Source organism: Bufo bufo, chromosome 10 (genome assembly GCF_905171765.1).
Source record: "Bufo bufo chromosome 10, aBufBuf1.1, whole genome shotgun sequence".
In the NCBI taxonomy this organism is placed as follows: Eukaryota; Metazoa; Chordata; class Amphibia; order Anura; family Bufonidae; genus Bufo; species Bufo bufo.
Window position 1 is genome coordinate 81,925,946 of NC_053398.1, and position 22,282 is coordinate 81,948,227.

The following is a 22,282-nucleotide window of genomic DNA, read 5'->3' on the forward strand; positions in this document are numbered from 1 at the left end:
GCGTATATCTGATAATAAATGTACATACAGATTTCCTCTTTAATTTATTCTCATCGTATTATAAAACCACTACATATATATCTATAAAACTTATAATACAAATAAAGAAGTCAGATATCTAAGGCTACTTTCACACTTGCGTTCGGAGCGGATCCGTCTGGTGTCAGCACAGACGGATCCGCTCCTATAATGCAAGCGATGGGATCCGTTCAGAACGGATCAGTCTGCATTATCTTTCAGAAAAAATTCTAAGTCTGAAAGTTAGTCAGACGGATCCGTCCAGACTGTTGAGGGAAGTGTTGGGTTTAAATATATATGTATATATGCCCTTACATATATGCATGTATATTGGCCCTTTTGCATGGGTCGGTCCAGGTGGTATGGGTGTATACATGGAGATGTATGTATGCCCCCTTGTCAGCATACATCTCTATGTATAATATATCCATAGGCAGGTGGGCTTATTACTGTCCATTTATGCCCCAGAATTATATTGTGTATATGTACATGCAGGTAGATGTGCCCCAAACATCTATATGGATGTATATACTATAACTATATATATATATATATATATATATATATATATATATATATATATGGATGTGTGTAAGCAGTGCATACATCTATATATTTGTATCTGCCATGGCTCTCCCCCAGGTATATACACTGCTCAAAAAATAAAGGGAACACAAAAATAACACATCCTAGATCTGAATTAATTATATATTCTTCTGAAATACTTTGTTCTTTACATAGTTGAATGTGCTGACAACAAAATCACACAAAAATTAAAAAATGGAAATCAAATTTTTCAACCCATGGAGGTCTGGATTTGGAGCCACACTCAAAATTAAAGTGGAAAAACACACTACAGGCTGATCCAACTTTGATGTAATGTCCTTAAAACAAGTCAAAATGAGGCTCAGTAGTGTGTGTGGCCTCCAAGTGCCTGTATGACCTCCCTACAACGCCTGTGCATGCTCCTGATGAGGTGGCGGACGGTCTCCTGAGGGATCTCCTCCCAGACCTGGACTAAAGCATCTGCCAACTCCTGGACAGTCTGTGGTGCAACGTGACGTTGGTGGACAGAGCGAGACATGATGTCCCAGATGTGCTCAATTGGATTCAGGTCTGGGGAACGGGCGGGCCAGTGATAGCATCAATGCCTTCGTCTTGCAGGAACTGCTGACACACTCCAGCCACATGAGGTCTAGCATTGTCTTGCATTAGGAGGAACCCAGGGCCAACCGCACCAGCATATGGTCTCACAAGGGGTCTGAGGATCTCATCTCGGTACCTAATGGCAGTCAGGCTACCTCTGGCGAGCACATGGAGGGCTACCACACCATTACTGACCCAATGCCAAACCGGCCATGCTGGAGGATGTTGCAGGCAGCAGAACATTCTCCATGGCGTCTCCAGACTCTGTCACATGTGCTCAGTGTGAACCTGCTTTCATCTGTGAAGAGCACAGGGCGCCAGTGACGAATTTGCCAATCTTGGCGTTCTCTGGCAAATGCCAAACGTCCTGCACGGTGTTGGGCTGTAAGCACAACCCCCACCTGTGGACGTCAGGCCCTCATGGAGTCTGTTTCTGACCGTTTGAGCAGACACATGCACATTTGTGGCCTGCAGGTCATTTTGCAGGGCTCTGGCAGTGCTCGTCCTGTTCCTCCTTGCACAAAGGCGGAGGTAGCGGTCCTGCTGCTGGGTTGTTGCCCTCCTATGGCCTCCTCCACGTCTCCTGATGTACTGGCCTGTCTCCTGGTAGCGCCTCCATGCTCTGGACACTACGCTGACAGACACAGCAAACCTTCTTGCCACAGCTGGCATTGATGTGCCATCCTGGATAAGCTGCACTACCTGAGCCACTTGTGTGGTTTGTAGACTCCATCTCATGCTACCACTAGAGTGAAAGCACCGCCAGCATTCAAAAGTGACCAAAACATCAGCCAGGAAGCATAGGAACTGAGAAGTGGTCTGTGGTCACCATGTAAAGTTATGCACATGGGAAGGAATAATGTAAGTCACCCGTACATACTAAATGGTAAAACACTCTAACACTGACATGGAAAAGGATCTAGGAATTTTAATAAACAGCAAACTAAGCTGCAAAAACCAGTGTCAGGCAGCTGCTGCCAAGGCCAATAAGATAATGGGTTGCATCAGAAGGGGCATAGATGCCCGAGATGGGAACATAGTCCTACCACTTTACAAATCGCTAGTCAGACCACACATGGAGTACTGTGTACAGTTCAGGGCTCCTGTAAACAAAGCAGACATAGCAGAGCTGGAGAAGGTCCAGAGGAGGGCAACTAAAGTAATAACTGGAATGGGGCAACTACAGTACCCTGAAAGATTATCAAAATTACGGTTATTCACTTTAGAAAAAAGACGACTGAGGGGAGATCTAATTAATATGTATAAATATATCAGGGGTCAGTACAGAGATCTCTCCCATCATCTATTTATCCCCAGGACTGTGACTGTGGCGAGGGGACATCCTCTGCGTCTGGAGGAAAGAAGGTTTGTACACAAACATAGAAAAGGATTCTTTACGGTAAGAGCAGTGAGACTATGGAACTCTCTGCCTGAGGAGGTGGTGATGGGGAGTTTAATAAAGGAATTCAAGAGGGGCCTGGATGTATTTCTGGAGCGTAATAATATTTACAGGCTATATTATATACAGGAATTTTTTATTCCCCTAAAGTGGGTAAAAAATTTTTTTTTGCCTTCCTCTGGATCAACTTGCAGGATAACAGGCCGAACTGGATGGACAAATGTCTTTTTTCGGCCTTATGTACTATGTTACTAACTCTGCTTCCTTTTTTCAATAATCTAGAAACACTTAGTACTCAGGCGCATTGCTGTGTACTCACATTTTCTCATTCGGAATCCACTGCTCATCCGGCATTGGAGTCTTTACCCCAACACCGCTCATGTGTTTTTCTTTTGTGGGATATGTATATGAAGACTTTAGAGCAGAGCACCACCGACAGTGGGGGAAAAGACCTGACTTGAGATCAGAGACCTAAAAGAGGAATCTGGGCAGTGTCACCCAGTTTGTATCCTGAAAGTTGTTTGCACACCCTTAACTAGTCTCATCGGAAAGGGGCCTAATTGAGAAAAATGTATTTTAATATTTAGGAAACGAGCACCAGTCTACCATTTGCAGTCAGGTGAAAAAGCACAACTCATGCAAAGAATTTTTATTTTTTTTAATAGGACATATCAATATTTGATCATTTAAACATCGTATACAGAGAATGTATCACTTAATCTGACCAGTATGCGGTGATATTTTTTTGCATTTACCCACATTTAGATATTAATACCTAGGGGTACAGATATTTTGGTATAAATAATTTTTATACCACTGCCTTCAGGATCTGTTTTGACATGGTACACCATGCAATATAAGGAGTAGTTCACGTCAGTGTTTTGGTCAGTGATTTGCATCAATGATTGTTAGCGAAAACTAGGAGTGGAGGATACACTGAGATCGGGTATATTTGAAAGATTTGCACCTGTTCGGTGTTTTTTACCCACACCGGGTTTTGGCTCCCAATCATTGATAGAAATTTGTGTTGAGCGAATAGAGCTTCGGATCACAGAATTTGTTTCTGCTGAAGTCACGCGAGACTTCAGCGAATGAATTTGATAATACCTTCTGAGTCTTTAAAAAACATTTTGAGATAGCAAATCGGAAGTCTGGTTTAGTATCGAGGTATCAGCCGGTATCAAACCCAGACTTTGGATTCTGAATTTTAAATGTTTTTAAAGATGCAGAATTCATAGTCCGAAGTCTTGCGTGACCGGCTGAAACTAATTTTGCATCCAAGGAGACAATACATTTTAATGCTGTATAGAGACAGGTCTCCGGACAGCATTAAAATAAAGTGTTTGAACGAATCTACTTCGGATTGATGTCCGAAGCTCAATTCACTCAAGTCTAATAAAAATCACAGATCAAAACACTGAAATATGTAGACCTAAAACATAAATTTTATACAGTTCGTCATAACTGTAATACCAATGTTTTCTCGACACATTCTTGTATAGTTGTATAATTTATTCTTTTTGCTTTGTGGGAGGGGGTTTAGTTTTCATGGCACCATTCTAGGGTACATAGATTACTTCCATAATACACTGCAATATATCATGTCTGGCACAGACATGACAGGCCTGGGATCCTGTAGCAGTCACTTTTGGCCATAGCATCTTAAGGGTTAAACACATGGGAAAAAAGATGTCACCTGTATACATGATACCCACTGCTGAAAGCACCATTTCACAGAATTATTAATTAACTTAAAGGAGTTGCCTCATCTCAGACAATGATGTCACCAATGTATGAGATAACACAGCCCCTTTAATTGTAACTTAAGAAAATATCAACATATGCATAAAATGTGTAGTTTGTAAAGTGGCTGAACTAGCCCTACAATGACCCTAAATAAATTTTTCATTTAAAATAATGGCTTGATACAGCTTCCATGGCCTGTAAAAGCCATAACCTGATTCAACAGCATCAGCCTACCTAGCAAGTGGCCCGGCAACATGACAAGTGGTTTGGATCGTGTTACACACCACAACCCGCTTACACAGTTTCCCATCTAAACCCTGTGTGATGGACTGTGATACATTATAGTACGTTACGTGCCTCACAAAACGTTTAAACATACTTAATTCATTAAAATAATTATATTAAGAAAAGTTATGTTTTAAAAGGACCTTTCGTGAGCTTTACCAATTAAAGGGATTCTGTCACCAGGATTAACAATATGGAGATATTTATATGTGCCCATTAGTCTTAATGCAGTGTTTCCAATCATCCCTCTGTGCCTTATATTCTTATAAAAATCGATCTTACTTATGTCAATCACCTCTGTCAGGAGCCCAAGAGGTTGTCCCACAATCTCCTGGAGCCCAGCACCGCCCATCGATCCGGAGCCCAGCACCGCCTACTACTTTATATTCACTGCACTATCCTGACCAGGGAGCTGGCGCATGTGCAGCGGACAAGTGGAAGCCGATGCCAGTAGTCCGCACGGGCGCAGACACATGACGTCAGGATAGTGCATTGAATATAAAGTAGTAGGCGGTGCTGGGCTCCGGATCGATGGGCGGTGCTGGGCTCCAGGAGATCGTGGGACAACCTCTTGGGCTCCTGACAGAGGTGATTGACATATGAATAGGATTGAATTTTATAAGAATATAAGGCACACAGGTCATAAACAGAGGGATGATTGGAAACACTGCATTAAGACTAATGGGCACATATAAATATCTCCATATCGTTAATCCTGGTGACAGAATCCCTTTAAAGACTTGTTTTATTGCCACTGTTGCCCCATGTACTGCGTTTTTTTTTATTAGAACTGGACCTCCTGTTCACAAGTTATATCCCCTCTTTCTTTTGCCACTTTATATGGTACACTAGGGTGACCATTGGGGCAGAAATTCCCTGGGGATGGAGTCTGTATATTCAGTGTAACGCTGTCCAACAATTGCACACCGTGGCTGAACAGTCAGGCTTGTCAATAGGGGGATTCTTCTACTTTGATGTAGTGCAGCATCTTCTGGCCCGCTTCCTCCAGACCTATGTTGCTACCTTCTTCTTGAAGATGTTTCAGTCTGAAATCTTTGGCCTGGAATGAACTCTATTATGTGGTCTCGAGATATGATTATATCCTAAAACATCATGCAGAGCCAGGCTGGTCCGATGGTCAGAGTTTTCTGACCGAAGCCTCATTGGGGAAAGAGAAAATAGCGCAAATAAGCCAGCGAGGATGCAGAGGAGACAGACCAGAAGCTGCAGAACTACATCAAGCTAGGTAGACCTATCCCCTTAGAGAGTTTGACACTGTCCGCAATGATTGGTCAGACTGAATATGCAGGCTCCACACTGGAAAAACAGTCTGTCAGAAACTAGTAGATTGTTTTCTGCCAAAGCAGCCAATATCTGAAGGAAATATTTGGATTATTTGTTAATAATTATATGAGTCATATGCATCACCTTTATCTTTGAATTAACATAACATTTATATTTACATTTGTTTTTATATTTACATGATTGTAGGTCAACAAGCATGTACAGTGGTCCCTTTAGGTAAAATATTAATTGGTTTCGGGACAACCATTGTATGTTGAAACCACTGTAACCTCAGTCCAAACTCTATGGTAATTGGTTCCAGAGTTGGCAAACAGCATAGCCTGCTGTGCTACGTTGTTTGGGTAGCCCCCATGCACTATAGGTCCCTACGGAAGCAGCACAGTACAGGCCCGCAGTGCTGTTAACTGGCCGCATGGTGGCAAAGGTTTGGAGTCTTCTCACCGCAGTAACAGTGAGATGAGAACACCTTTAAAAGAGGCCGCTACCATACCCATAGATCTAGTTAGGGAACGCTTAAACTTGAATTTCATGATCTGAATCAATTAGAAGGTTACGGCATTTGGGGTTAGCTTTATAAATATGAAGAGTACTAGTGATTTATTTAGAAAAGTTCAGCTAATCTCAATAAGTAAACCTCTAAAAGCTTCAACTAGAAAAAGTAAAAAAAATAGGCTACATCATGAGACTGAAATATACTGGTTTGTTACAAATCAGAACACCAAACATTTATAAGACTGATATATACCATATATCATACATGCTGTTTGAGACAGTAGAAGTCCAGTGCATACAATAAACTTATTCGAGGGATATGATGATGAAGACAGAAAGTAATTAAGAAATATTTATTCAAAGGTCTGCACTCCAAATGGTAAAATTTGGGTGTAGCAGTGCAAAAAAAGCCTCCTAGTTGATTAAAACTGTGCCTTCTGTTGAAAATTTAAAGAATGTCCAGCTTCTGCAATGATTTACAGAAGGTATGGTGGTTTTTCAAAAGCAAAAACTTCTTCACAAACTCATTCAAATTTTAATGGGCCAGCACAGTCTGAGTTCCAGTATGACCAACACAACACCAATACCGTTCTGTTGGCCACTGTTGTCACGAGATCCAGGTAGGCGAATGTATATTGCACAATGTTTACTGAGCTGAGTATAGTGCCTTCATAAGAATACATTTCATTTCATGGCACCCATGAAAGATGCAAAGTCCAGATCCAAAAAAGAATTTAAACTTTCTCCCTGCTGCATATCAAAAATCCCATTAATTAGAGCATTCTCAAGCCTTTCTGAATTCTCACTACCACCTGCCTCCTCACTGGTTCCAGCAGCCATGAGCCTAGCAATAGATTCAGGATAAGCCATGAGGGTATTCTGGCTAGTCCCAGGCTCATGAAGACCTTGTGAAAGAGTACTTGAAGACTGAGATTCGCTCAGAAGTTGTCCAAAATCACTATTGTCAATAGAACTAAGACTTGCACAATGGCTGTCAGGGTCATTCTGCAGCATGTTTACTAGGTCGAGATTTCCATCATCTGTAAAGGAAGGGTAGCCCAACATAGAGTCCAGACGTTCATCGACTGATGCTGAAGGCTGTGGTGCAGAAGGTAGAGGTGAGAATCCCAGGCTGCTGAAATCATTAGCATTTACAGTGAAGAGGGGGGTCATTGGATTTGATGTATCCACTTTTACCATTGGAATTGGGTACTGAGAGCCTGAGGGAGTCATCTGCATTGACATCTGAGTGTTTCTTTGTAAAGGTTCTAAGAAAGAGATTATAATTATTGTCAAGAAGCACTGTGAAAAGTAACCAAATTTCCCCCCAAGCATACTCCCAGCCTATAATAGGACATATACAGTCACTTCTACCGTAGTTAAAGGACTGTGCCAGAATATTAACTTATCCTCTACCCACAGGTTGAGTATAGAATCTGAACAGTGGAGGTCCCAAAGGCCAGACACCTACCAATCAGATGCTTATCCCCTATCCACACAGGATAGGGGATACATTGATATCTTGGCACAACCATGTTAAAGAGGACCTGTCACCAAAACAAAAATTTTTGCTGCTTATATAATCCAACTAGTCTTGCTTCCCTAAGAACGCCGCTGTGCCTTCTGTTGGCACAGTGTCTCACTGAGACCAGAGTCTCCTCTCACCGGTGAAGTCTCACTTTGGTCAGTGAAACACTGTCCTGACAGGAGATATTCTGCGGCATGGTCACACAAGAATTAGTAACCCTGGGTTCACACCTGAGCGTTCTGAAAGGAGCGCTCTGTATGCGCGATTGTACGGGCGTTTACAAGCGTGCATACAGAGACAAGCGAACGCCCATTGTCGCGCGTTCCCGAAAGTCTATGTACGGGAACGCGCGACAAAAGGCCCCAAAGAAGCTCAAGTACTTGTTTGAGCGTCGGGCGTTTTACAGCGCGATCGTACGCGCTGTAAACCGCCCAGGTGAGAACCATTCCCATAGGGAAGCATTGGTTTCTCCTTGTTGTGCGTTTTACAGCGCGTAGGAACGCGCTGTAAAACGCTCAGGTGTGAACTTAGGGTAAGTGTTATGAGATCACACTACAGCTGGTGGGAGTGTGTGAAGGAGATTACAGCAGAGAGAAACCTTCCCTTGCAAAGAAGCAAAGTGGCTAGCCACACTAAGTAGCCACATCGTTAGTCAGAGTATACAAGCAGAATGCAGTGGTATTTGTCCGGCCAATTACATAGTTACATCGTTAATACGGTTGAAAAAAATACATAAGTCCATGAATCCCAGAAGGAAATGAGACTCAGATTTCTACACGTTTTCATAAGCATTAATGTCATTTTACTTTTAACCCCTTAAGGACCGGACCATTTTTCACCTCAAGGACCAGGCCATTTTTTGCAAATTTGACATGTGTCACTTTATGTGGTGATAACTTTAAAACGCTTTGACTTATCCAGGCCATTCTGAGACTGTTTTCTCGTCACATATTGTACTTCATGACACTGGTAAAATTAAAAATTTACCAAAAAGTTGGAAAAATTAGCAAATTTCAATTTCTCTACTTTTATAATAGATAGTAATACCTCCAAAAATAGTTATTACTTTACATTCCCCATATGTCTACTTCATGTTTGGATCATTTTGTGAATGCCATTTTTTCCCCCTGTTTTTCTTTCTTTTTACTTTATTAATTTTATTAAAAAACCTTTTTTAAACTTTTTTTTCTTTACTTTGTTTCTGATCACTTTTGGGGGTCCGATGCCCTCTGCAATGCATTACAGTACATCTGTATTGTAATGCATTGCCTGTAAGTGTATGACACGGAGTCAAACACTAACAGGTTGCCTAGGAGACTCAGCCTGAGGCTGGATCTCCTCGGCTCCTGTAGAAGGCAGGTCCCAATGCCGTGCAAGGCATTGGGCAGCCTCTGCACGGCATCGGGCTGCCTTCTGAGACAGAGTCCCCACCACAGCAGCGCGGGGACTCAATGGGCTCACTCAAACACAAACCCCTTCTATGCCGCGGTCAGCGGCATAGAAGGGGTTAATCCGCAGCGATCGCAGATACGGGGGAGGTCACATGGTGCCTGCTGATTGATTTCAGCAGGCACCCATGATTTCAGCAGGCACCCAGTTCCGATCACCACCCGCCGTTCTTACAGTTAAGAATCTTTGACGCTTCTGCAGACTGAACTCAGCATATTTGTGGGGACAGTTCCCATTATAGTTAATAGGGCAGGCGGGCATTCAGGCAGCATTCAGCAATGTCAGAACCAGAGAGCACCAGCAGGTTATTCCTAGCCGGAACAGCCTGCCAAATCTCTGAACGCTAGTGTGAAACTAGCTTTAAAAGTGGAAAAATACAAAAATGGCAAATCAACTGAAATTTACCACTAATAAAGTACAATGTGTCACGGAAAAACAAATTACTGAACCGCTTAGATAAGTGAAAGCATTCCAAAGTTAAGTGACAAAGTGACAAGTGTCAGATTTGAAAAATGGGTCTATGTCCTGAAGGCCAAAATAGGTTTCGTCTTTAAGGGGTTAAATACCTACAATAAATCTACTAGAAAACTACATGTATCAAAATCACACACCTGTCTTTGTAAAGTTGCGTGCAGGAACAGCAATTTTTCGTTGGCTCTTCACTTCACCTGCTAAAAAGTAGAAATCAGAGCTTGTTTATAAGTCTGCTTCACAAATTTCATACTAAAGACTTTTCACTTTGATAAATCACATTTAAAGGGGGTTATCTATCAAATATAAAAAAGTGAAAACATACATAATATAGTACATGACAACCTCATTCAAACAAAGCTAGAACCAGCCCTGTACCTCACATGGATCCATAGATCCATTGCTTTGCTAGATTTATTTCGAGCTGTCAGCTTAGATCACAACGCGAGAAGGGACACGTCCCCTGTATTCTGCAGCTGGAGGCAGTTGAAGGATGGAACGGCGCATATGCTTCCATCTCAGTGAGCAGGGAAGAGAAAAAAAGCTGAGCAGACAGCAGGTGGGGCTATACAGATAGATTTAATCGAATAAGGCTATTTTCAGTGTGCTGTCCGGATTTGCGGAGCACGGCCCCGATCTTTGGGTCCGCAGCTCCGCAAAAAGATAGGCATGCCAGGCGGGTGTGTTGCGGATCCGCAATTTGCGGGTCCGCAACACAGCACGGACGTGTGAATGCAGCCTAAGGCTACTTTCACACTAGTGGCATGGACCTCCAGCAGGCGGTTCCGTCGGGTGAACAGCCTGTCGGATCCGTCCTGGCACTAGTGAACATGTGCCCCCGGACTACCGCTCCGTCCCCATTGACGAATAATGGGGGCGGGGCGGAGTTCCGGTGGAGGCACGGCAGCGCACTATGAGAGGCTGCCGGAATAAATGTCGGACATGTCGTAGTTTTATTCCGGCAGCCCCTCGCCGTGCGCTGCTGTGCCTCCGCTAGAACTCCGCCCCGCCCCCATTATAGTCAATAGGGATGGAGCGGCAGTCCGGGGGCACACCTTCACTAGTGGCAGGACGGATCCGACAGGCTGTTCACCTGACGGAACAGTCTGCCGGAGGTCCGTTCCGCTAGTCTGAAAGTAGCCTAACTCTGGGGTTATAATACATTTGTAATTGCATGTAATGAAAAAAAGAGTATTCAGATCCAGGTGCTGGTTTGAAAACTGTGGAATATTTTTCTTGGGACTATCCCTTTAATGTATTTTAAATTTGCCCTCAAAAATTTACACTGGAACAAGTTGTTCCATATAGTAATACCTGACAATAAGTAATGTAGGTCAGTAAATTTAATTTTAGTTTGCTTTTTGATTATAAAATTATGGGGGAGGTCTATTAAGCTTCCAAGCCAGTTTTCAGGTGTAAAAAATAAATAAAAATCATAACCTTTGGCGCAAGGTCTGGTTTGTGCCAAAATTTGAAACTTTTCCCCCCATTTCCAACACATCACCATTGATAGCTGTCAGTCACTGAAAACACCTACCCTACAAACAATGAAATAAAAAATAGCAGATATTTAGACTGCAGCATGCTGATGTTTGCTTTCCGTCCTGGGATGCGGAGCAAGACGGATCCGTCATGATCCACAATGCAAGTCAATGGGGACGGAGCTGTTTTCTTTGACACAATAGAAAACGGATCCGTTCCCCATTGACTTTCAATGGAGTTCATGACTGATCACTCTTGCCTAATTTTAAGATAATACAACCGGATCCGTTCATAACGGACGCAGACGGTTTTGTGATCAGTAATGGAAGCGTTTTAGCTGAACCCTGACATCCTGCAAAAACACTAATGTGAAAGTAGCCTTAGATTTTCAAGTTACACATTCAAAACGATACTTCAATCTGCTCAGCTTCTCCTGCTCTATAACATGCTGCCTGTAGACTGCATTGCATTTCATAATGACAGGTTCTCTCCAAAGATATTGCAATATTATCCTTATTTTTTTATTTTTTATCCTTGCATTGCAAGAGCCATAACGTTTATTTTCCCATCAATATAACTGTATGTTGGCATGTTTTTTGTGGGAGTGTTGTATTTTTCAATGGCACCATTTTGGGGCACATTAATTACAGCTTTTTTTGGCATTGACCATGTGGGTTAAACAACATGATATACATTATAGGTCAGGTCATTAAAAGTGTTTTCTCGGACTAGAATTTTAATGTTCTACCCTCAGGATACATCAATACCTGGTCGGTGGGACTCCGACTCCCCGCACCACCGCAGATTAGCTGTTTTAAGAGGCTGCAGCACTTCAGTGAGCTGCGGCCTCTTCCTAGGCCAGTGACAGCATGTTCACCAGTCATATGGCCTAGGCGCAGCTCAGTCCCATTGAAGTGAATGGGCCTAGGCTGCAATACCAAACACAGCTGCTATACAATGAATGGAGCTGAACTTGGCATGTTATGAGGAGGCCACAGCCTCTTTCAAGCAGCTGATCAGTAGGGGTGACACTGTAATATTTATGACCTATCCTGTGGATAGGTAATCAATAACTTAATTTTCAGAAAACTCTTAAAAGGGTCCATTCACACGTCCGCAAGTGTTTTGCGGTCCACAAATTGCAGAGCCGGAAAACATGGACACCGGCCATTCCGCATTTTGGGGACCGCACATGGCCGACATTATGATAGAAATGCCTATTCTTGACCGTGACTGCGATCAAGAATAGGACATGCTTTAGCTTTTTTACGGGGCCGCAGAATGGAAGTGTGGATACGGACAGCACATGGTGTGCTGTCCCCATCTTTTGCGGCCCTATTGAAATGAATGGGTCCGCACTTGCGGAACGGATGCGGACCCATTCATGCAGACGTGTGAATGAACCCTAAGGGTATGGTGATAACCTGTATGTGAGGGATACCACCCCTCGTGCCCGCTTGACATCAACTACATCGAGCTCACGGGACGCAGTATGGTCACTGGGTACTAAGACACGACATTACGCCCTCCCAGAGGAGCATGTAAGGTCAGCTTGGTACAGTTTACACAGACTCCTCCTGTCCACACGGGCAGAGAGGCAACAAGCTGAGAGCCTTTTCACTGCCGCAGTGAAACAGCGCTCTCTCAGCCCGGGTATATTGCCACCAGCTTCTCGTTTGATATAAGCCCGGTCCGCTAACGGGATTATATAGGGTGAGAAGCCAACCCGCGGTAGCTTATAAATAAGCCGAAACACGGACGTGGGGATTCGTGATCGAGATACAAGACAGCACAAGCTAAAATTATATATTTAATAGCCTTAAGGGCACACTAGATAACACTATACACACAAAGAATATATACAGTGGTCTGAGGTTACAGGTAATATGGTACAAACAGGATTACACAGAGTACAAGTCAGTTACCTGGTAGATAAATGTTCCTTTGGGTTATGATTGTGTAATAGTCCTTGGCTGCGGTCACATGAGGGCAGTGATGTCAGCAGTTTCCAGGTCTCTCCAAACACATGGCACGATGTGACCCCCTTTCAGAGAAAGACACGCCCGCTTGCTGGCACAAGCCTTTGAAACTGTAGCCAGTCCCTCCCCTCCCAGCCTTTGGGGAGGGGTCCACCCCCCCTCTGCTGGACTGGCAGCAAATGACCCACAAAACCTTTTAGGGTTCATAGCTCCAGGCCAGAAGGTCACAGGGAGATGGTTCTGGGACCAACGGATCCACCTGGGTCCAGCTACCAGTAGAGTCCAAGCAGGGTACAGTTATTAGGTTTCTGTGGGGAGATATGTATATCTCCCTTCCCTGGCATCTCACCAAACAGACCATGGGCATGTGCATCGTGGCCACCGGGACACAAATATGTATCTGGTTTGCACCTGTGATGGCCGGGCGATTCATAATTCCTTATAAATCGCCGGTTCCATGCTGTCTGCTAGATTTGATTGAACTGGGGAATGGCTTAGACCCCCTGCAGGGAGGTTTTCCTGCAGGATCCATGCTGTCTGAATGGGGTGTAAAATTGTAAACAAAGGTGGCCTGCAAGAAGTTCCCTGCCATATGGCTGGGGCTTTGAAGCAGGACCCTCCTGTGGAGTTCACTACCTCTGCTATCTTTCAGCAAATGGTGGGCGTGGAGACATGGCTGACAGTAAATATTAATCCATATTCCTCACACTGTACTTTTTTCATTTTCATTTGTGACAAACCATTTTTAGAGGAGGATTTTTTTATTTTGTCAAAATTTAATCTCCCTTTGCCGGAATTCAACTAGGAAACTTATCACTCAACTGATCACTCAAGTATTGCACTGCATTATTCCTGTCAATAATATACAGACAGGCAGCCTATTAGACTCTACTTCTGACAGGATTTAATAGGCATATTTACATGACAGCCCTAGGGGACAATGCTAGACCCCCCAGCTGCCATAGCACCAATTAGCACCACACAATTGTGTTGGGTGGGGACCAGTAGTAAGACAGAAGGAGCCCCTCCCTCTGTCTATCCACCTAAATACTGCTGTCACCACTGAATGTGGCATCTAGAGGGATCGGCGGTTGCAGCAGGAGCCCGGCTGTGAAATCCAAATTTGCTTTTGCCGCTGATCTTGTTCCTGATTTCCTCTTCCTGCAGAACTGGCGATCCCAGCAGCGCAAAAGCACGTTTTGGTGGGGTGGAAGATTGATCACACTGGATTATAGTGAAAACAGTCTAGGGAGACTGTACTTTTGAGTTAACATGGTCACATCATTGAGCAGTAAGTCATTTTAATACCCATTTGCAGTACATAATCAGTTAATAAACCTACTGCACATAGATGTAATTGTGTATTTTCAGCCTCTTATTTCCACAGTTAAATCATGTAACCCCTGATGAGACTTGCTGGATCCCACAGCATTTTCTATCTTTACGAGACTGACAATAAGGCCCTCTCAGCAATGAATAGAGGAACTGACTTCCTGTCTACACAGTAGATGCCGTGGGACAGGCCATGCTTAGACCAGCACTTCTCTTCTGCTCACCATTGTAACCGCAGCAGAGAGCAGATCTAATTACACCTAGGCCGTCCCATTCACTTCTATGGGACGGCTCCTTATATAGGAAGGAGCCGTCCCATTGAAGTGAATGGGATAGATTGCAATTACATCTGCGCACCATCGCAACCAGCACAAGCCGGTCTTCTCTTCAAACAGCCGATTGGCAAGTGTGCCAAGAGTCGCCCCCCTTCCAATCTGATATTGATGAACTATCCTACAGGTCATCAATATTTAAAAAGCAGACAACCCTTTTAATGTAAAAGCACAGATTATGCCAAGGAACTGGTGCAAAGAAAATGATGGTATCAGTTTTCAAAAAGGGATGCATGTTTTTTCCCCAAGTAATTATAGACCAGTACAGCTTAATTGTTTATTCGGACATCATATAGTACCCGACAATCTCTTTCTAACAAAAGGTAGAACAAGTCTTGTACCTCACATTGATCCAGAGATTGTCCCATTCATTGCTACATAAGCTAGACTTTCTTCAGGCTGGAGGCTCAGGGGTAGTGTCTTTTCTACTGTAGCTCTCACTCTGTATCGGTCATAGCTTGCCGAGGCAGATCGTTCTGCCTTTGCCTCCTCTCTAGAAGTTTCACAAATGCCCCACATAGACTGTCTGCTAGACAGCTCAAGAAGAGGGAGAGCCTGAAGCTTGTGCAGCAGCCCAGGAAGAGCGGGAGCAGAGGATGGAAGTAGTAATGGCTCAGACAGTAACAGTCAAATACAGCAGGGGTCTCAAACCGTTGACCCCTTGGGCCACGTAGTGGAAAAAAGAAAAAGGTACACCCTGATGTTTGGGCTCCTGCCTGATGGTAGTCGGGATGCCCGTGATGTTAAGGGTTTGTATGGGTGCAAGGCAGGATGTACAGAATGCATTAAGGAGAAAAAAATAGAGTGAGAGACCACAATGTGAGGCGCCAGTCAAGGCAGGAAAAATAACAATGACAATGTCTGTAAGGTATGTATATTCAACCCATACGGATCAATAATATTAATCACACTAGAGGTATAGAAAATTAGGACCAATTCTTGGTCACTTAATCGCGGTGATAACAGTAAAAGGGGTGCAAAACGGGATTACACCCTGAGCAATCAGATCCTGAGTGGGTATCGTACACTAAAATCAAATAGTGGTAAAAATCACAATGGTACTAACATGTTTTGGACCCATGCAGGGCCAATACATATAAATAAATATAAATGCATATAATCCATATAAAATCAATAAATAATAATGGTCTCCACTCACTGGGAGGAAATTTTGAGGGATAAAGCTCAAGACACCCAAAAAGTTTCCTCCCAATCCTGGATCGCTTCAAAGGTCTTAGGAAGAGGCGGCAGTTCAAAATTTTTTTTCTCCTTTACTCCATGTATGTGTTGAACTAGTTCACACTACCGACCACATTTGGCTGCCTATCAATCACCCGACCTAACTCTTTGCCCTATTTACTTCTATTCTTTCCTCCTCTGGCGCCCTGCAACTAATTATATAGACTTCTTGGATTGGGTTCCAAGTCTTGTGATTAACCCTCTACATTTTTTTCTCTCATACCAGAATGCATTAGTCAGTGTATGGTGCAGGAGTCAGCAACCAGGCCAGGTGTAGCAGAATAAACATTGCACTACAACCAGCAATAGCAAGACACAGCTCCAACTGTACACAGTGCAATTATTTCCAGATAACGAACTTAAACAAGGTTAGGAGTTATGGCCCTCTCTCTTTTCTATTTGTCTCATGTCTCTTCCTGCAGAATCGATAGTGGGCAATCCTACTCTTGCAATGGTGGCTGTAAAATCCACTGGGGATACAGGGTTATAGAGATACAACTGGCAAGGTTGTCTTAACAGAATCCCTCACTGCAGTAAAGTCTTAACAGATTTCGGTATCAGGTTATCTTACAGACTCCAAGGCTCTACCATGCAGACTCTAGCTTTTCTAGTCTTACTCCTCCTCTCTGTTTGTAGATCATGCCAGGATCAGTGAGTCTCTATAGCTTTTTTGGCCTAAGAAGATGGCCAATACTGAATAGAGCCAAGGATGGAGCCAGTCCACACCTAACATCTTACAAGGGCTAAGGCAGGATTGTTAAACTTGGCTGTGCCATCCATACATGGTTATACTGGGCGCAGTACATAGCATTACATGACATTACAAAGAAATTAACAATTTGCAAATAATCCCTGGCTCTAGTCTACTGCACTTCACACAGTGAGAGGCTGAGCAAGAAAGGAGAGCGCTCAGAGCTGTATATGTAGGCAGAGCAGTATGGTCAGGTTCTCAGTCCTTGAAAACTGCAGGTTCTTCTCACCGAGAAATCAGAGCACAAAATATTTTTTATTGGTTGTCAAAAATATATAATCAGCCCACAATCAGATACATCCTAAGCTATTAAATAATGCTGTACATAGGAGAAAGTGCATATCAACAGCACTACTATACATACAGTGAATGTAACAAATGCAGAAATGTATGCTTACCAGCAAAAGGGCTTTTTTTTACAATATGCTTGAAACTTTCCAAAGTTCTCTTTCTTTTTTCATCAATATGATGAAGATCACCTAGAAAATACACAAAATGCAAAACATCAAATCATTTCTGTTTTATCACATATAAGGCTACTTTCACACCTGCGTTCAGGTGTCCGCTCGTGAGCTCCGTTTGAAGGGGCTCACAAGCGGCCCCAAACGCAACCGTCCAGCCCTAATGCATTCTCAGTGGAGGCGGATCCGCTCAGAATGCATCCGCCTGCCAGCGCTCAGCCTTCGGGTGTCCGCCTGGCCGTGCGGAGGCGAGCGGATCCGTCCAGACTTACAATGTAAGTCAATGGGGACGGATCCGCTTGAAGATGACACCATATGGCTCAATCTTCAAGCGGATCCGTCCCCCATTGACTTTCAATGTAAAGTCTGGACGGATCCGTTCAGGCTACTTTCACACTTAGTTTTTTTTAAACTATAACGCAGACGGATCCGTTCTGAACGGATACAAACGTCTGCATTATAGGAGCGGATCCGTCTGAGCAGACATCAGACGGACCCGCTCTGAACGCTAGTGTGAAAGCAGCCTTACTGGTCAAATTTGGTTGAATCTACTATGCACAATATGTGTGATGTAAAGTGATATTTTAAAGGGGACATCAACAGTTTTTAAAATTCTCAGGGGAGCAGACAGGCTTATTATTTCCAAGACTTTAATACTGTTGACCTATCCTCAGAATAGGTAATCAGTATGTGATTGGTGGGTGTCCAACACCCGGGGCCCTCACCAATCAGCTGTTTGAGAAGACACAAGTGCTCCTGTGAGCACCACAGCCATCTCCGTGCTCACCATGCACAGCTCCGTACATTGTATAGTGGCTGTGCTTAGTATCATGCTCAACCCCATTGACTTCTATGGGGCTGAGCTGCGCATAGGCCATGTGACATCACTGGCCTAGGAAAAGCTGTTAGAAGGCCGCGGTGCTCATAGCAGAGCCGATGCCCTCTCAAACTGCTGATCAAATGGGTTCCCAGGTGTACGACCCCCAGCGATCAGATACTGATGACCTATCTAGTAGGGATGAGCAAAGCGAGCTTCGGATCCTAGATCCAAAGTCACTTCGCTCCAAACTTCAGTTAAATGCTGTAGAGATCTGTCTCTGTAAGGCATTAAAATGTATGGGCTCCAGCGAGACAAATTCGTTATCATCGAAGTCTCGCAGGACTTCAGTGAATAACTTCGAGATTTGATTTTTCAACTTGAAAACCATTTTAAAACTTAGCTCCAAAGCCTGCTTCGGTACAGAGGTACCAGCTGGTATCTAAGCCGACTTTGGATACCTGTTTTAAAATGGATTTCCAATTTAATAAATCGATGTCTAAAAGTTATCCACTGAAGTTATTTCACTTGAGGAGCTTATACTTTTGAATACTATACAGAGCAGAATCTCCGTACAGTATTTAAACGCTCAACACTAGTCGTCAGCATTAAAATCTTGGAAACCCCCTTTAACCCCTTAGTGACCACCCATACGTGTTTTTACGGCGGTCACTAAGGGGCCTTGGGCTGGAGCCCCGCCTTTTTACGGCGGCACTTCAGCCCAAGTTAGCGATAAAATCAATCGCTGTAGCTCCGTGGCCGCAGCTACCGGAGGTAGCTGAGGGCTCGGGGCAGTGATCAGAGACCGTGACAAGCGGTCTCTGATCACGTGATTGCTGTGATACACTTTATCACGGCGATCACAGAAAATGCCGGCAGCGGAGCTGCCCGCACTAAACTTTCTCCCTCCTCTCATCTAAGAGAGGAGGGAGAAAGTCTCCGGTGCAGCGATCGGGTCTCCCAGCGCTTCTGGCCTTAAGCTGGGTCCCGATCCACACCCCCACCCCCCCTTACCCTCAAGAAAGATGGCGTAACTCCGGCGCATGTGTAGACTGAAAGCCGGCCGCCGCTCACAGTAAGGTCTCTCAAGTTATTAGGGTGCCCCCCCAACACATCTAATAAAAAATAAAAAAAATGGCGCAGACATGCGCACTGGTTACTGTGCTGAAGATCTGCCTTCAGCACAGTAACCATCAGGGACCAATAATAATGTGCTCTGTAGGAAAAATATGTCTTTAAATTAATACTTTTGTGTAAAAAAAAATTTACACAGATTTTCTTTTTTTTTCACCTTCTTAGCATTCATTTCTTTAAAAAACTAGTGGGTCAAAAAACTCATTACACCAATAGATAAATACGTTAAGGGGCCTAGTTTTTAAAATGGGTTCACTTTTAGGGGGTTCTATTATTCTGACACTTATAAGCCTCTGCAAACTTGGCTTGTTGCAGGAAAAAATATGTACTTCAAAAATTTTTAAATTTATGTTAAAAAAGTCTCCTAAATAAAAAATAAAAATATGTAAAAATAATTTTGTAAGTGCAGCCAAAATAAAGTAAAGATGTGGAAATATATTTCTGATAAAAATATTTAATAGTATTTGTGTATGTATGAAATATTGCAGTTGAAAATAGGAAAATTTTCACTTTTTTTTTTATAAAGATACGCATATTTTATCAGTAGAATTTTACCACCTAAGTAAAGTACAATATGTGACGAGAAAACAATGTCAGAATTACTTTGATGTGCAAAACAGTTAGGCCCCTTTCACACGGGCCAGTGTTCCGCGCGGATGCGATGCGTGAAGTGAACGCATTGCACCCGCACTGAATACCGACCCATTCATTTCTATGGGGCTGTTCAGATGAGCAGTGATTTTTCACGCATCACTCGCAGCATACTCTATATTCGCAGGCCCCATAGAAGTGAATGGGATTGCGTGAAAATCGCAAACATCCACAAGCAAGTGCGGATGCGGTGCAATTTTCACGCACGGTTGCTAGGAGGCGATCGGGATGGAGACCCGATCATTATTATTTTCCCTTATAACATGGTTATAAGGGGAAATAATAGCATTCTGAATACAGAATGCAAAGTAAAATAGGGCTGGAGGGGTTAAAAAAAATAAATAAATTTAACTCACCTTAGTCCACTTGATCGCACAGCCGGCATCTCCTTCTGTCTCCTTTGTTGAATAGGACCTGTGGTGAGCATTAAATACAGTTTCAGGACCTTTGATGACGTCACTCCGGTCATCACATGATCCATCACCATGGTAAAAGATCATGTGACGTACCATGTGATGACCGGAGTGACGTCATCAAAGGTCCTGTAACTGTATTTAATGCTCACCACAGGTCCTATTCAACAAAGGAGACAGAAGGAGATGCCGAGCCGCGATCAAGTGGACTAAGGTGAGTTAAATTTTTTTTTTTTTTTTTTTTTTAACCCCTCCAGCGCTGTTTTACTTTGCATTCTGTATTCAGAATGCTATTATTTTCCATTATAACCATGTTATAAGGGAAAATAATACAATCTACAGAACACCGATCCCAAGCCCGAACTTCTGTGAAGAAGTTCAGGTTTGGGTACCAAACATGCACGATTTTTCTCACGCACGTGCAAAACGCATTACAATGTTTTGCACTCGCGCTGAAAAAACGCACCCGCACATTTTCCCGCAACGCCCGTATGAAACCAGCCTTACAAAGTAATTCTAAGCTAAAATGACACGTCAGATTTCCAAAATTTGGCTTGGTCATTAAAGCCCAAACAGGCTTGGTCACTAAGGGGTTAACCTAACAGTCGCTTTTAAATGGGAAAAACGCTCCAAAAAGGTTACTTCATTTTTAACCCATTAGTGAAAATACATTTAAAGCATTAAGGACCAATAATATTTTCTCCCTTTGTGTTCTAGCAGTGATAACTTGGTTTTGGTGAATGTGAAAATATGCGGATGTAGATTCAATTCATCTCACACTATTGTTTTTAGGAGGTGTTGTGCATCCCAGCTTATAGGGGTTGCCCGAGTTATATCTATGTTATGGTGGCTTATAACATTATTATAAATACATTTGTAATTTACTCATTATTTATTCTGCAGTGTTTCTGAACGGCCGATGCGAGTCAAGTGACCCTGATGTCATCCACCAGGCTCCGTTGGTGACGTCTCGTGCACAGGCTTCTCCTTGTACACGAAACGTCAGAGCCTTGTGTGCCCGCACCCCCCTCCTCTCTCTCTCTCCTCTGGTTTCCGCGGCTCCTGTGAGGGATCGCGCATGCGCGAACCTTACCAGTGACGGCAGCGGGGCGGAAAGATTCAATGTTGTGCCCGCTCCCTCCCTGTGACCACCAGTGTGCCCGTTCCCCTGCCTCTGACGATCTGGCAGCCTCAGCAAGTTACCATTGCCCTACTCCACTGGCCATAAAAAACACCCCCAGGAACATCACAAAGTAAATAATTGTCCCTCACATATAGATATAGGTGTCGTATAGCTTAGATGCATACAGCCAGTTTAGATATAGATATACATATATAGATTCATATATATGCGGGAATATATATAGTGATCTATATCTATATACATATATATCTATATACTTCATCAATATATGTATATCGAGATATAGCATAGAAACATAGAATGTGTCGGCAGATAGGAACCATTTGGCCCATCTAGTCTGCCCAATATACTGAATACTATGAATAGCCCCCGGCCCTATCTTATATGAAGGATGGCCTTATGCCTATCCCATGCATGCTTAAACTCCTCCACTGTATTTGCAGCTACCACTTCTGCAGGAAGGCTATTCCATGCATCTACTACTCTCTCAGTAAAGTAATAATTCCTGATATTACTTTTAAACCTTTGCCCCTCTAATTTAAAACTATGTCCTCTTGTAGCAGTTTTTCTTCTTTTAAATATTCTCTTCTCTTTTACCTTGTTGATTCCCTTTATGTATTTAAAAGTTTCTATCATATCCCCTCTGTCTCGTCTTTCTTCCAAGCTATACATGTTAAGGTCCTTTAATCTTTCCTGGTAAGTTTTATC

General features: G+C 43.3%; 1 protein-coding gene and 1 long non-coding RNA gene across 4 annotated transcripts in view; one reads left to right on the forward strand and one right to left on the reverse strand.

The window, feature by feature from the left end:
- Positions 1-900: 900 nt before the first annotated feature.
- Positions 901-4,756, forward strand: LOC120980392. Its single transcript, XR_005774521.1, has 3 exons — positions 901-912; positions 3,441-3,447; positions 4,136-4,756. It is a non-coding gene; the product is annotated as an uncharacterized LOC120980392 (long non-coding RNA).
- A 2,145-nt stretch (positions 4,757-6,901) lies between these two features.
- RELA (RELA proto-oncogene, NF-kB subunit) overlaps positions 6,902-22,282 on the reverse strand; it is a 130,705-nt gene continuing 115,324 nt past the window's right edge. For all 3 annotated transcript variants that reach the window (XM_040409478.1, XM_040409477.1, XM_040409480.1), the window contains 3 exons: positions 17,353-17,433; positions 9,980-10,039; positions 6,902-7,659 (listed from right to left, as the gene is read on the reverse strand). In XM_040409478.1, the coding sequence (XP_040265412.1) occupies positions 7,076-7,659; positions 9,980-10,039; positions 17,353-17,433 (725 nt within the window). In that variant the 3' untranslated portion in view covers positions 6,902-7,075. The remainder of the gene's footprint in view (positions 7,660-9,979; positions 10,040-17,352; positions 17,434-22,282) is intronic.